General features: G+C 41.3%; 1 protein-coding gene across 1 annotated transcript; it reads right to left on the bottom strand.

The window, feature by feature from the left end:
- Positions 1–11,166: 11,166 nt before the first annotated feature.
- On the bottom strand, positions 11,167–15,622 carry HTR5A (5-hydroxytryptamine receptor 5A). The gene is made up of 2 exons (XM_027840914.1): positions 14,882–15,622; positions 11,167–11,499 (listed from the first exon to the last, which is right to left on the bottom strand). The coding sequence occupies exons 1-2, from the start codon at positions 15,620–15,622 to the stop codon at positions 11,167–11,169; spliced, it is 1,074 nt and encodes a 357-aa protein (XP_027696715.1).
- Positions 15,623–15,885: the final 263 nt, after the last annotated feature.

The raw sequence follows: 15,885 nt of genomic DNA, 5'->3' as shown, positions 1-15,885 counted from the left end.
GTTGAAGTACTGTTCAACCTGTTAACTACAATAACACAACTCACATGGCAGTCATTTATTCTGAGTACAATTTAAGATTATAGTGAAGTGAAGGGGCAATTCATAAGATTATAAACACAGAAGAATAGTCAACATGCATCAGCAGAAAGTTTCAACTTGGAGAGTTCCTCACATTGAAATTAAACATTTGGGCAAAAAACAAACAAAAGAAACATCACAACTTTCTTCTCTAGTTACCTGATTTTTCTCCTCATGAAAAACAAGTATTCTCAGCACTGCTTAGAAAACTTTATGGGAATAAAGCCATTTTTGAAAAACAATTTGGGCTTATGCAAATAAAATAATTTAAATGTCCATACCCTTTGACTCAGAGAATCTCCTTTACAAGGTCGTTGATAACAAAGTCCCCCAAGTATACCAAAGTGTTTGTGGCAGCATATTTTTTTTTTTTGAAGTACTAAAGAACTGGAGACAAAGATGCCTGTTGATTTGGGAATAACTAAACAAGTTGTGGTATATGAATGTAATAAATATTATTGTGCCATAAGAGTCAATAAATATGACTATAGAGATGTATGGAGAGACTTAAATGCAATGAAGAAAGCAGAGACAAGGAAACAACATACGAAGACTACACAAACAATGTCAATTTCAAAGAACAACCACCACAAAACAATCAAAATTGAATGTAAAAAATGACAACAAGCAAGAGGTGAAAAGCAACTTCCTCTGCTCCTTTGCAGAGCTAGGAGATCCATGTATGTGTTACACTGCATATGTTTTCTGATTATTTCAATATATTAATTGACTTTGTGGAATTTTTTCTCTTCCTTTTTTTCTTTTCTTTAGAGTTTTTGTTTGTTTTTGTTATGTAAGATGGTTTCCTGGGAGGAACAGGGACAAAGACGGGCAATGGAAAAACAAAAGATCATTAGAAATTTCTTTTAAAAAAATAGGAAGGGAAGTAATCCAACATGAACCAATCAATCCAGGATTTCTAGTTATGTCTTTAAAAACCAATTCAGAATCTCCAGACTGTTTTAAGTGGGAGTTTCTACATTCCCTTTTAAATATTCAGAAATGTATTGTCTGTGAGTCAGTTCCCTCCAGTTGGTGTCTTTAAACTGCTGTGCTCCATAATAGATACTCAATTTTTTTTATTACAGGTGGAGAAATATACTAAAGTATTACAAGGTGAAAGTACCTTGGACTTCTTGATGCCAAGGCTAATAATGTAGTCATAAATGGAATATTGCAGATAACTCCTACCACTGTGCTCTTCTTTAGATATGTTCAGGACACTAGATTAGGCTGAAAAATTGCCCAAATTCCCAACTTGCAACTCTGAGGGTTACACAGGTTACCTGTAGTCTTGTGGGGTTTGGGGAGAGGTAGCTTCCCCTAATCTCATTATATGTGGGTTGATGGGGCTTCACCCCCTGCCCACTGAACTACTTTGTAACTTGTTAAATGTCATCCTGGCTGGCTTGGCTTCATTAGCAAGTGAACTTATTCTTTAATGGGTTTGAAATCTCTGATATATTTCTTACCTTTAGTGGTACAGATAACCCATCCATTCAGTTCCATCCTATGCAAACTACTGTTTCCCCAAAAAGTGGAGAGAAAGAATACTAGTAATTGAGGGAAGATCAGGAAAGGTTTTATCTAGAAGAGACATTTTATTCTTAAGGCAACAGAGAACAAGACTCTGATGACTGCATCCATCTAATTTAAAATAGTATTTTCTGTCAGAGAACAGCTTGTAATAATTAGAATCACCTGCAGTTTGCAAGGTAACAAATAAAAACTTCAAACGGCCCTCCCATGAGTCTAGTCCATGTGAGTGCCCCTAGACTATTTGATATTTGAGTTTTTGTAAGGCCTTGTTTAAACCTCTACTTGAGGTAATGGTGGTCGAAGACTGAGAGTTGGAAAGGACCTTAAATGTCATCCAGACCATCTCCCTTCCTCCTCTTAGTTTCCACTTCATGTATGAGGAATTGGGGTCAGAGAAATAAACTAACTTTTTCAAGATTGCACATTTAAGAGCAGAGCCAGGATTGGAGATTCAGGTCGTCTAATGCAAAATCTAGAATGCTTTCTACTTTTCTATTCTGCTTTTTCATATAAGAACCTCTGTTTTTGAAACATGCCTATTTTTTTTCCCTTGAACTATATAGTTGCTATACTGGGCTATCAAGAGCAAGCTACATAAACTAAGGGAGGGGGAATGAATTGCTTGGAACAGGAAAACCATGCCCCCAAAGGGGAGTAAGCCACCAGGGAAACCTCAACCACGTGGAGAGAATTGAGCTGGCCCAGACCTACTGGGCTTGTGGGAGCATGCTGACCAGACAGAAGCCCTGCTAACATTTGTAGGTGCAAATCAAGCTAGCTCCTGTATCACCTGTGAGACCTCTGGGTACTGATATTTAAAAGGAGGCTGCAGAAAAATGGAGACATATTTCATAAATTTGTTGTTGGCTTATGCAACTTAGTTTGCATCTTCTTTCCCTCTGTAATTGGCAGTGAAGTAGGAACAGCGAAGTCCTATTTTTTTCCCCCAGAGCAGTGAGGCCCTATCCTGATTACGCCATATTCTTAGCCCTATATGCTGAGCAGACACCTACTTCCCCCATATGTTGAATAGGCAACCTTACCACTCCATAGCCTACACTCTCACCAGTGACCTCGTGGTCAAGGGACTTCAAGGGACTTACCCAAGATTGTGCAAGTGCAATGAGGCTCATCAATGCCCAATAGGATAGTAACTTATGTGATGTCAAAGTCTTCATTTACATCTTAAGAATATGGTAAATGAAGGGACTCGAGTGAAAGTATGGTTATTTCAAGATAACCACCCAGTACAGTGCAAGTTTTTGGGTTTTTTTTGCTTTTTGCATAGCAGAAAGATAAAGCCATAGCAAATTGCCGCCCCCCCCCCCCCCAGCTCTGATATAAGCAAGTCCCCATTCCACTTCCACCCAACCAACCAGTATCCTGATCTGCTTGGTTCCATTTGCTTTTATGATAATAAAGCTTGGAAGGACTCTGGCCTTGGTATTCTTATCGACTCTGAACCAGCTCTCCCACTGCAGCTGTATGCCAGGTCTAGTATAACTCATTTACCTTAATTTTCAGGTGTTTGACATTCTCTTTCCAAAAATGGAAGTTCTTAAGCTGTAAATAATTCTCCAGAGAAACTAAAATGTCCTTCCTGAGACTGTTGTGGGCCAGTATATTAGTGGAACTGGGAGGCATGGGTTAACTGTAGGTCCTTTGGGCCTACATATAAAATACATACAAAAATATAAATTGTTTTTTTTAGGACTTTGGCAGAGACTTCATTAAACCTCTTTGCTCCTGGCTTTAATCTGCTTTTATTTTCCTAAACTTTTTAAAAAAGCCATCTCATAACCTGCTTTTACCAGATGTATTTGAACACTTTTATTAAATGGATTGTTTAGATCTTTGATCTCTGAATGATCCATTGCATTAAATGTGGGATAAGATTCATTCTGGCCAAGCCTGACTTGGGCTGCTGAATGCAGCAGTGATTTGGTTTAAAGATTGGAACACAATGCAGTACTTATGCACTGTAAAATTGAATAAAAGCAACTTTACTGGGGCAGCTAGGTGGCGCAGTGGATAGAGCACCGGCCCTGAAGTCAGGAGGACCTGAGTTCAAATCTGGCCTCAGACCAAACACTTGACACGTACTAGCTGTGTGACCTTGGGCAAGTCACTTAACCCCAATTGCCTCACTTAAAAAAAAAAGCAACTTTACTTACAGTAAGGATAGTTAAGCAATTTGTAGTTTGTAATTTGGTGTGTAGAGGTGTTCAAGGAGGACCAGCACCTCTGGTGGAGAGTTTGCTAAACTCTTTTCAAGGCTGTTCATCCACCTTTGGTGTCTACCTGGCACTCAACTCTCACCTGTGGCTCTAAGAAGCTGTAGTGTATGCAGAGGCCACACCCTGGTAAAAACCATCTCCTCAGGTTAACCCAGGTTGAAGGTAACTAACCTCAAACCTGAGTTAAGCAGATGTCTACCCCAAGCACATGAAAACTTCCTCAGTGGAAGAGATGGATGAGAAGAATTTGTTCCAGTGGTCATGAAGGTGACTGATGTAAGTGTTGTATAGTGTATAGAGCTTGGTCAGACATCGAAGATACCAGGGTCATCCACTGCATTCTGGGCCAGTGGACTTCAGTGCTCTGGAAGAGAGAGTGAGGCTGACAACTTTGTGTAACTGCTTCACTTAAATCCAATTCATGCATGAATCAAAACATCATCCTGTGATATCATTGATCCTCTTTGAAAATGAAGAACTAACAACAACAATTTCTAATTTAGATAAAATATATCTAACTTCCACAAGTGCAATGGCATTATTGTTGCAAATCAGGGAGAATTCTAATAGGAGTAGAGCATCAACTCCCCATAGTCTGAGTTTTATACCTTAAGTGGCACAAAGTCTAAGCACTGGTTCAAACCCAAGTTCTCTTGTCACATCAGATACCAAGAATGGCCTCCCTGCTCCCTCAAAGGGAAACCAGTAAAGCTGATATAGATGAGGTTTTCCCCACAACCCTTCCACCCCCCTCAATGTTAGAGCTTCTTCTACAGCTAATACGGTTGTAACTTCAACTTTGGGAGGGACCCTAGCAGTATTGTTGTTCAGTCATGTCCAGCTCTTCATGACCCCTTTTGGGGTTTTCTTACTGGAGTGGTTTGCCATTTCCATCTCTAGAAACTGAGAAAGGATTAAATGACTTGCCCAGGGTCACATAGCAAGTTAAGTGTCTGGGCCAGAGCTCAGTGTTCTACTTCACCTATCTGTATTATTAGTAGAACCCAAAGAACTAAATACAAAGAATGAAAAGAGACAAATGTAATGGTAGAGACTTTTAAAAAATACGGTTTTAGAGTGGGTACAACTTCAAAGAGTTTTATTAAGAGCTGTTAATTTATTAATAGCTTTTTCATTAGTCCCTAAATAATCCCCCTTCATATTTTGAGCCTTGTAAGCCATATGACAGTGGTCTGAGTAGGGGAACAGATCAGATGCTAAAGTCTCCAGATCTATAAGGAGGGCAACAAATCCCTTTGGGGGAGAAATCCCCTCAAAGTATGGAGGGGGCTCCTAAGCAAGGGCTACACTTTTATCAAGCCTCTTGACAAATCCTTTCCTTGTTCTCTCTTCTGGAACCAAGTAGGAATAGTCTAATCCTTCTGTGTGACAATATTTGTAGTCCGAAGTCAGCTACCATGTTTCAGCTCCCTACCCTAGCCTTCTCAAACCCACTTTAAACTCCATAGTAGCTTCAACTGAGGATTGTACGACTTTCCAAAGTCCTCAGCATCCCAGTTACCCTTCCTCTGGATTTTGACCATCCACAGCTCTTCCTATGTAAAGATGATTTGAAGTCTCTTTAGGCTATATGTATGAATAATCCAGGAACTTGTCTTGGCAGACATGAGACAATGACCTTACTCCTGAATTTAGCTTTCAATCCTTTTCCCCTGCTTATCTACGTAAGAGAATGGAAGGAATTTGAAGTTAACCCAGAGATCCCCGAACCTGGGTGCCCTTAGCAGTTTTATTGGGTGAGTAACCCTTACATTGATAAATAAAAGAGCAATAATGATGATATAGCCTTAGATAAAAATTGGGAAGCAGAGAATGTTTTCTTTAAAGAAGTCTAAAACAGAGATCCTGTCTCCTGGAGTAGATAATTTTAGTTCAAAAGTCCTATTTGTATTTGGAAGTATTAGTTTTTAATTAGTAGTTTCTTGGTACTTTGTTCTAAGCAGCTTGGCACTGAGGAAAAGTAATCTAGAGTGGCAAGACTGGTCTCTCCTTAAGGGAAAAAAGTCAAAAAGTTAAAGTGAGTACACAGATGTGTGTTTCTTCTCAAGGAGCATTATGGTATGGTCTCTGCTTTTTGGAAAGTGCTCGGAACTTGAGATATGGCCAGAAATTAGAAGCAGAGAGGTCAACAGCCCTGTGCCACTGGGACCATATCTGTTAGCAACCAGTGAGGACCAGTGAAGAGCAGGCCCAGCAGGAGCAGTACAAGAATATTAATGGCCCTGCAACATCTGAGACATGACTTGTCTTTCCAGTTGTGTGCCCTGGAAGGAAGAAAATGAGCATTTATTAAGCACTTACTGTATACCTTTGATTATTGTGTTGGGGATACCAAATAAGCAAAAAAAGTCTCTGCCTGCAAAGAGCTTACATTCTTTTGGGGGAAGGCAAAAAAAGGGAGTTGAAAAAGGAAGGGGGAGAGAGGGGAGAGATAGTTGTGAAGTCCAGAAAGTCAGAAACAGTTGGAAGAAGGATGAAGGCAGGCCACCTTTGTTCCTTCTGTAAAATGGAGGCCCCAGAAAAACTCCTGGGTGAGCAAGCAGCACCGCTGCTGGGCTATTTCAGGGTGAGAAGGCCCAAGCTACTGAGAGAGGTTCCTGTAGCAGAGCCAGCAGTAGAGGCCAAGAGGAGAACTTTGGCCATATATGTGAGTGCTAGTATTTGTGGAAGAGTGTACCCTATTGCTACCTTTCTTGCTAGGCTGTTTAATGAAATGCCCTCTGCTTTGGCCTACTTGGGTAAACACATCAGTGGCCATTCACAGGCTTTGGTTTTGAGTAGATGTGGATAAGTAGAATGCCTCAAACATGGAGTAACCTTTTCTAGGGGATCCACTTCATGAGTTGTAGAGTATCCTTACATGTTATAGCTAAAATGTGGCACCCAGAATTAAGACATGACCCCAGGTCAGATCTGTATGAACTGAAAGAAGAGGGAAATAAGCATGAGCAGCACAAGTTAGAAAACCGCAGTGGGTATAAATGAACAGATAATGAAGAGGAAGTCACACTCTGAGTGACTGAAGAACCAGTGGGGGGCCTAGAGGACCAGGGATGAAACCTAACCTGGCTACCACTAAAGGATCACTGGACCATAGAATTGGAGGACCTCAGAGGCAACTGAGTTCAAATGCCCTCCCTTTACAGATGAGAAAATTGTTAAACTAGCTTATGAATACAGACCATAGCTAGTTTCAAAGAAGTAAACAAGGGGGTAAATTAGAGCAATACCATTTTTCTCCTCTGTTTCCTCAACTGTAAAGTGGGGATAATAAGAGCATCTACCTCACCTAGTGGCTTGGGGATCAAATTAAATTGAAAAAAGCTCAGCACTGTGACTGTCACACAGTGAGTGCTATATAAATACGTATTCCCTTCCTCCTTCCCTTCCCACTTGTCAGGGTAGGGGAGAAACCATTTACTATGTGGTAGTGATGGCATCTGGAGATTTCACTATCTTTTTGCTAATTTACATTATAGTATGTCACAACTCATTATAGCATTACAGCAAAACATAGTCATGTTTTCAATGCACTGCTTTTAGGGTAAGTTGGCAAATAAACTCGTATTAGGTACTCATTGAAACAATGAAACACCTCAGAGGCTGATCTAAGGCAAGTAGTTTTAGTTCTAGGTCCTATCTGGGACAACGCAGCAAAGATTACTATTCTGAATAAGAGAACCATAGGGAAGTGTAGGGGCACCAGTTGTTAAAATAAATACAGTACATTAAAGCTATACAAGTCTCTCTAAGGTAGGAAACTCACCGTGTTTAGACCTACATTTTCAGTTACGTTTAGGGCAGGATTTTGCAGAGGTTAACCAGAAAACTTTCCCTGGAAGTTCCTATCTTCCCAAATCTTCCATTTGCCCAAGGAATTGCCATATGCCACAGTGATCATAAACTAAACACAAGCATAATTTCAGCAGCAGGAAGGAGAAAAATAATTTGAGTTGTAAACAGAATAATTTGGGAATTTTTTCTCTTATAGATTTGACCATGATTATAAGTCATACGTGTAGTAATCCACTGAAAGCTTGGAAAGCCATCCTAGGAGGCGTTCTTAAGCTGGCATCCATGAATTTGTTTTTTAATATAATTGGTTTCTTTTGTCAGCCTATATATATTTTCTTTCATGCATTTAAAGACATTGTTCTGAGCAAATGTCCTTAGGCTTCATGAGCCGGCCTTCACCATACTGTCATGGACCAGAAAGGGTCCATGATACAAATAACAATTAAGAGCTCCTGCCGTATAGGTTCTTAAGCTAATAGGATTTAAAGCTTACTAAGGTTATTAAGAGATCTAACTTCAGAGTGGAGGAAACTAAAGCACTGAAGAAATTTGCCTAAAATTACATGGATAGTGTCAGAATTGAGCACTACAAATGGGTTTGTTGGGGTCTAAATCCGGGGTGCTTTCTCTATTCCCCCCTCATGTTTTTACATTATATTTGGGTTTTGTATAATTCTGTGGTGCATTGAATTATTCATTGTCAGATGTGTCTTATTTTCCTACACAGACGATTAGCCTAGGACGTGTGCAGATTATACACAGCGTTTAAAAGCAGCAAGCATTTACTAAGTACCTACTGTGTTCCAGCCTAAGTGATAGAAATAAAAAGAAAAGCAAAAAGTCCTTGCCCTGAAGGAACTCATTCTGATAGAGGAGACAGCAGACAACTATGTGCTAATAAGATCTATACAAGACAAATTGGAGATACCAATTTGGGGAGGCATTAGCATTAAGGGAGAATAGAAAAGGCTTCTCATGGAGGGTGTGATTTTAGCTGGGACTTGAAGGAATTGAGGAGGGAGAGAATTGCAGGCAGCTGGTCAAAATACATGGAGTCAGGGAGATGGAGTATTGTGAGAGAAACAGCAAAAAGACCAGGGTCACTGTATGGAAGAGTATGAGGAAAGGGGGAACCAAAGGACAAGAAGATGAAAAAGGTAGGAAGGTGGTTATAAAGGGCTTTCAAAGTCAAAGAAAGGATTTTATATTTTATTCTCTGAGCAATAGGGAGCCACTACCTTGCTTTAGGAAGGTCAATTTTACAGCTGAGTGGAGAATGAACTGGAGTGGAGAAAGATTTGATGTGGGGAGATCAAACAGAAGGTTATTGTAATAATCCAGGTACAAGGTAAGGGCATGTGCTCGGATGGTGGCAGTAACAAAAGAGAGAAGGGGGCATGTATAGGAGGTGTTACTAAGCTGGAATGGACAGACCTTGGCTGCCGATTTGATGTGGTAGGGTGAGGGAGTGAGGAGTCCAGAGTGACACCTAGGTTGTAAGGATGGGTGACTGGGAGGAGGGGAGTGCCCTTGACAGTAATAGAAGTAGACTAATTCATGAGAGGGGATGGCCTGGGGAGGATAGATAATGGGTTTGGTTTCAGATATGTTGTGTTTAAGATGTCTGTGGAATATTCAGTTTGAGATATCCAGTAGGGAGTAGGAGATTTGAAACTAGAGTTGAGAGAAGAGTTAAGACTGGATAAGTAGATCTGAGAATCATTAGCTTAAAAACGACAGTTGAATCCATGGAAGCTGATAAGATCAAGCAAAAAAGTATAGAGGAAAAAGAGAAGAGGGCCTGGGATGGTGCCTTGAAGGTCAACACACAGTGGTTGTGACCTGGAAGATCCAGCAAAAGAGATTGAAGAGAGGTCTGGCAGGTAGAAGAACCAGGATTAGGGTAGTGTCAGTGGAAACCTAGAGAGACTACAGCATCAGAAAGAAGAGGGTGATGGGTATTTGCAAAGGCAGCAGAGAGTTCAGAAAAGATGAGAATTGAGAAAAGACCATTAGACTTGGCAATTGAGAGATGATTGATAACTTTGGAGGTCATTGATTACAGTTGAATAAGGTTGGAGGCTAGGCTACAGACTGCAGACAGTTAAGAAAAGAAGAAAAGAGGTGGAAGCCCTGGTTACAGACAGCCTTCCCAAGGAGTTTAGCCAAGTGGCAGGCACTTTGACCCCAATAAGAAAGAATATTCATCATTCATATAACCCACTGTATCCAGCTTTGTCCAGACTGTACTTTGTACCAAGTCTGTCTCATGGCCATCTTCTTGCCAACCACTCTGATGGTACCACTCCCTGCCTCTCTCTTCAGACTTTCATATTTTGCTCTGAAAAGGGTATATAGCATTAACTTGTCCATCAACTTTCCTTTGGCTCTGCTCACTTCTCCCTTAATTTCCCAGACCAAAGTCTTGCTCCCTGGCTGGCATTTTGCTACATTTGTTGTCTCTCCTTATTGGAATATAAACTTTTTGACTCACTTTTGTGAGGGCCTAGCTTAGTTCTTAACACTTAGTATGTGTTTAATAAATGTTATTGACTCATGATTTATCTTTTCCAAATGCTAATTATTGAGCTAAACAGGTTGTCCCCTGGGACCATTCACAGGACTGACCTATAAAAGCTCACTTTTTGACTTCCATTTCAGTACCAAAGTCTTAGAAATCATATCCAACCCCCTTCCTTTTTAACAGTGGAATAGGAAGGAAGCCTGAGTCTAGCAGGATCTGTGGCCAAAAGAAGCAAGTACTTAACACACAAGGCATTGCATTCAAATACCCACAAAAATTCAAGACAAACAAGTTTACCAAGAGACACTTGACAAATGTTTTCCTTCACAACCAAAAAAATTCTGAAGAATATTAGTTCCTTCAAAATGAAAGGCAGCATTTGATTCAGCTTGTTTCTGTGAAAAGTCAGGTGAGTCTTTTGTTTTTGTTTTTTTGTAAATATGCAGAACAGAGCATACAGTCTCTCAGTGATATAGGCCCTTAAAAGGCACAGAAACTCCTGGGTAAATTTAGTGGCTTCCACCTGGGCTGATCACTTTGAGGTGGCACCTATTGCTAAGACTGATGCACTTTTCTGGGCTTCTCCCCTGCCATAGGAAAGTAACTAAAGAAAAACCTTGCAAATGGAAACATACAAACTAGTGTCCCGAACTGCAACTATCCCGGTTAGCCATTTTCACTCACTCACTCATTCTCACTCTGGGATGGGTCTTAGGAAGGAAAGGGTACTTCATAGGAAGTGTGCCATGCCCCACCTCCCCCTGCATGTGGGAGAGGGCTCTTTTCTTCTTCTAAGTTTCCAACTGAAGAGTTGCAAGAGGTCAGAACTTCATGAGGAAAGATCTCTGGAATTTGTTGGAAACCCAGGATAATCTTGACTCCTAATGAACAGAGGTCCTCACTGTGACTAAACAGTGGGGTAGGAGAAGTATTAAAGGTTCCATCAGCCTCTCTTCCCAGTCCTCTCTTTTCTCACCGTTGCCTAGAAAAAAAGGTCTTAAAGGCACTATTATAGTTCTTATTGAAAGCTGTGTAGATTAGAGGATTAAAAAAGGAATTGGAATAGCCAAGCCACAAGAAAATGCTCTTCCAGATGGGAGGGATATTGCAGGAACTGAAGGGACTGATGAGCTCAGTGATGAAGAATGGGATCCAGCAAAGCACAAACACCCCAATAAGAATGCCCACCATGAGAGCTGCCTTCTTCTCTTTCTTTTCCCTCCACGTGTCCCCATCAGTTTGGAAGGTCACCATGGCATGACGAGCAGTGAATACCATCTGAGGTTGGTGGAGGGCCTCTTTTACCTGCAATGATCAATCAACAAGTATTTTTTAAGCCTCTACTAAGCATCAGGCACTGTGCTAAATGTTGCAGATAGAAAGACAAAAATGAAGCAGTCCCTGCCCTCAAGGAACTTAATTCTATGAACAGAAACATTATTTAGACATTCCCTTTTGTGCCTAGGTTCTACTTGTCCAGGTATCTCACAAAAAACCAACATCTGGGTCATTCCCTGCACATTTACCTTGAAAGGAATACCTTTACAATTGAGATCAGGGAATTCTGTTGGTGGATTTCACCTTGAATTCTGTTGGACTTCTAGGACAGGATTCTTAACCATTTTTGTGTCTTGGACCCTTCTGGCAGTCTGATGAAGCCTATGAACCTTTTTTTAAAGAATGTTTTTGAATGTATAAAATATATAGGATTACAAAGGAAGCCAGTTGCACCAAAGTATACTTAAATATTATTAGTTTCAGGTTCATGAATCTCCTGAAATCCATTTACAAATTCCCTTAGGGGGTTGATGGACCCTGGGTTAAGGGCCTATGCTTAGTGACAGAGAGGAAGAGAAAACCCATTCCTTGGGTGGTATCTAAGACCCAGACGTGTAGTCTCAGTTCAATACGACAATAAATTGTTAAACACTCTAGATGCTCTCTGCTTCACACAGAGGCCACAGAAAGGGGACACAGGCCAGGGTGCCTCATAGTTTTTGTTTCTGGTGCTAGTTAGGGAGCTTACACAAAAATTTATTATCTTTATTATACAAATGAGGAGAGACATTCTAAGAGGTTAGAATGTAGAATGTAAGCTCCCTGAAGTCAAGGACTGATTCTGTTTTTGTCTTTATAGCCCTAGTGTTTAGCACATAGTAGATACTTAATAAATGCATACAGAAGTAAATTGTGACACAGCCTGAGACAAATTTCCAACTAATCATAGGATCATAGATTTAGGGACAGGAGCATTTTAGAGGTCATCTAGCACAATTCTCTCATTTTACAGTTGAAGAATCTAAGACCTAGAAAGTAGGAGACTTAGCCAGTGTCAAATAGGTAGTTCATTGGATCAACCAATCACTGTGGGTACAAAGACAAGTAGCACAGTCCCTGCCCCTCATAGAGGTTCTTAGGTCTAGAACTAGAAGGAATCTCAGACACTGTGTAGTTTATCTTTTCATTTAATAGATGAGGAAACTCAAGGTATCACAGGGAATAAAATGTCAGATATAGGATTTTGATGTAGCGTCATCTCTTTCCAGAGAACCCTACCAGCCTCTTGACTCAAATTCAATACTCTGTTTATTGACTACTTGTGATCCTTCCATAAGAAGATGTTTAAAAGGAAGTTAGAGATACTTGAGTTATAATAACTAGCTAGATAAGATATGTGAAAATGTCCTCTTCCATGTCCCTCACAAGGTTAGATGTTGCTTTTTGTGACTTTACCCTTCAAAGCCACCCTTGATGTTCATTTCAATTTAATATCACTTGAATGAATATATTCAGGGTCAGGGAGAGGGCCATGATTACTTGTGCATCCCACCCTTAACCAGCAGTGAGTGATGCTGTAGAAGGTCCATTTTAGTGTCCAGGTCAGCATTGACAAAATCAGGGTGTACAATGTACAGAATGCATGCTTTCATATGGAGCAGACCACATGCAAGTGTGCTGACCATGAGTTCAATTTCATACTTGACCATCAACATGATGTCATTCTGTTCAGATATGTTTAGGGTTAGGACACCAAATGAACTTGGCATGTGCCCCCCTGCCTCACTCTGCTCAAGGTACCGGCTTCTTCCCCTTAACTCTATTCTTCCAAAGTCTACTTACACTCCTGAGCCTATATCACTTTGGATCCTCTTTAAATTAGAATTGATTACTGATAACAGAAAATAGAGGGGAGAGAGAGAGAGAGAGAGAGAGAGAGAGAGAGAGAACAAGAACATCGCTGTGACCAATTTAGTGCTCTTATTTTCCCAATTTTCTCAATCAAATATTAAAATAAGTCCATCAGGAAACAGCAAGAAGGTATTTTGACAGCTTCAGTTCCCTGAAGGTAAATTTCACCTGTGGAGAAAAATCCAAAGGCAAGCATTCCTTGTCTAGTCTTTGGCCTTGCTTTGGTGTTAAAGCTATGGCAGTTTCTTAGTGCCTGTTAGATCCTTCAGCAAGACATCATGTCCTTCTCAAGCAGTGTGGGCAACTGTTGTGACATATTCTTGTGGAGAGATGGTGCTGTAAATAGGGGAGGAAGTCCCAGAAAAGGAAAATTGAAGGTAGAAAGAACAGAAAGAAAATGAGCACAGAACCTAGGATTAAATATGCTGTTTATAACTTTCACATTAGCTCGGGGGAAAAGAAACCGTGCAAAACTATAGTGGTTACCTAGGAGACAACTTGAAAACTACAAGACCACTAAAAATCCTTGCAAATCATAATATAGAAACCAAGGGATGCAAGTACAGAAGGTTACTTTACCTTAAACATAATTAAATCTCATATTTAGATAGTGCATTATGGTTTGTAGAACAGTTTGCTTCATCACATTCCTGTGAAACATTGCACCATCATCTTTCTCCCTTCTCTCCCCCAAAGGATTTCTGAATTCTTTGATGTAGTGGAAATGATTTGAGTTGGAATTTTGACTCTGACATTCACTGCCCTTATGGCCATGGAAAAATCATGTCACCTCTCTGGGTCTCAGCAATAGTGCTACTCATTGTCATTTTTTAAAGTTAGAAGAAACAGCTAGTTTTACAGATGAGAAAACAACTTCATAATGACTTTTTTGGGGGGACTCAGCTAAGTGTTTAAGGTAGAATTTGAATACAGGTCTTTCCTGCCTCCTAGCACTATGCCAGGCTAATTTTCACAATATACCTTGGGTGTGTGTGTCATGCCCCCACCCCCAAAGTCAAAGCAGAGCAGTAAGGTTATATATAACATTTTATATATATATGTATATATATGTACATATTTATGTATATATATGTGTGTGTATATATGTAATATATGTATGTATATATAGCATTGGCAAGCTGCTTGTGACATTCTAGAAGGATGTGCAGTTATATATATATAAATTGGAGACTGTCTAGCTTTACCTTCCTATTTTACAGATAAGGTTAACTGATGACCAAACAGGAGAAAATAAATTGCTGGCTGAAGTCACACCGAGTTTTTAATGACAGAGCTAGACTGGAACCCAAGTGTCTTTAATATGGCCATGGGCCGGATAGCACATACAGATCCAACATACAGAAATGGACCCTAATTCTGTGATCTCCTCGTTCCAAGTTTTGGGGGGGAAAGTTAAACGTTGTGGGATAAGTGGTGAGAAATTGGGGTGTGGAGAAGGGGAGGGGAGGACATAAATATAAGTTGTTAATCCACCAACCTCCACGGCTTCGGGCACCGGCGTGACGCTGTTGGTCTTCTTGGAGCCTATGCGGAACTTGGCAGCTTTGTAGATCTTCCAATAAACAAAGAGCACCACGCAGAGGGGAAGGTAGAAGGCGCCCACAGTGGAGAAGATGGTATAGGATGGTTCCCGGCTCACCTGACACTCTTCATTGTCCGCCGAGTAGGTCTCTCCCCAGCCAAAGAGCAGAGGGGCCAGCGAGATGACTGCTGAGAGCAGCCAGGTCAAGGTGATCATGACATTGGAGATGCGCTTGCGAATCCGGAGAGTGTACTCTAGATGACGGGTGATAGACCAGTATCGGTCCAGGGCGATGGCTGTCACGTTCCAGATGCTCGCAGTGCAGCACAGCACGTCGCAGGAGATCCACAGCTGACACAGCCGCCTACCCAGCTTCCAGCGGCGTCCGGACAACTCGTGCACCAAACTCAGGGGCATGACCAGGGCTGCCACCAGTACGTCAGAGATGGCCATGGAGGCTACCAGGTTGTGGGGTACCCGATGGAAGGTGCGCACGCGGAGGATGGTGGCCAGGACCAACAAGTTCCACGTGAAGGTCGCCACCACCAGTAAACCCAGCAGGGTGAGGATGAGCACGCCAAAGATCGAGAGTGGGGGCTGACTGGGGCTAAGATTCTCAGGGCCGCTGCTCCCATTGGTCGGGAAGGGGGAGGGGAGAGTGAGAAAGGAGCCGGTGAAGTTCAAAGGCCAATTCATTTCGCGGTCAGGAAGTGTCTTCTGCTCTCTCTCTCTCTCTCTCTGTCTCTCTCTCTCTGTCTCTCTCTCTCTCTCTTTCTCTCTCTCTCTCTCTGTGTGTGTGTGTGTGTGTGTGTGTGTGTGTGTTTTAGGGAGGAGAGGAAGGAAGCTCCGGTAGGAAGTTTGGGAAGGTTATCTAGGCAGTGAACCCGGAGGCAGCTGATCCAGCTGTGCCACGCTCTGATCGCGGCATAGCTTCTGCGGAGAGTCGGTGATTTAAGTCC

Source organism: Vombatus ursinus, unplaced genomic scaffold (genome assembly GCF_900497805.2).
Source record: "Vombatus ursinus unplaced genomic scaffold, bare-nosed wombat genome assembly UNPS02014852.1, whole genome shotgun sequence".
NCBI lineage: Eukaryota > Metazoa > Chordata > Mammalia > Diprotodontia > Vombatidae > Vombatus > Vombatus ursinus.
This window is presented reverse-complemented; position numbering and strand designations above follow the sequence as displayed.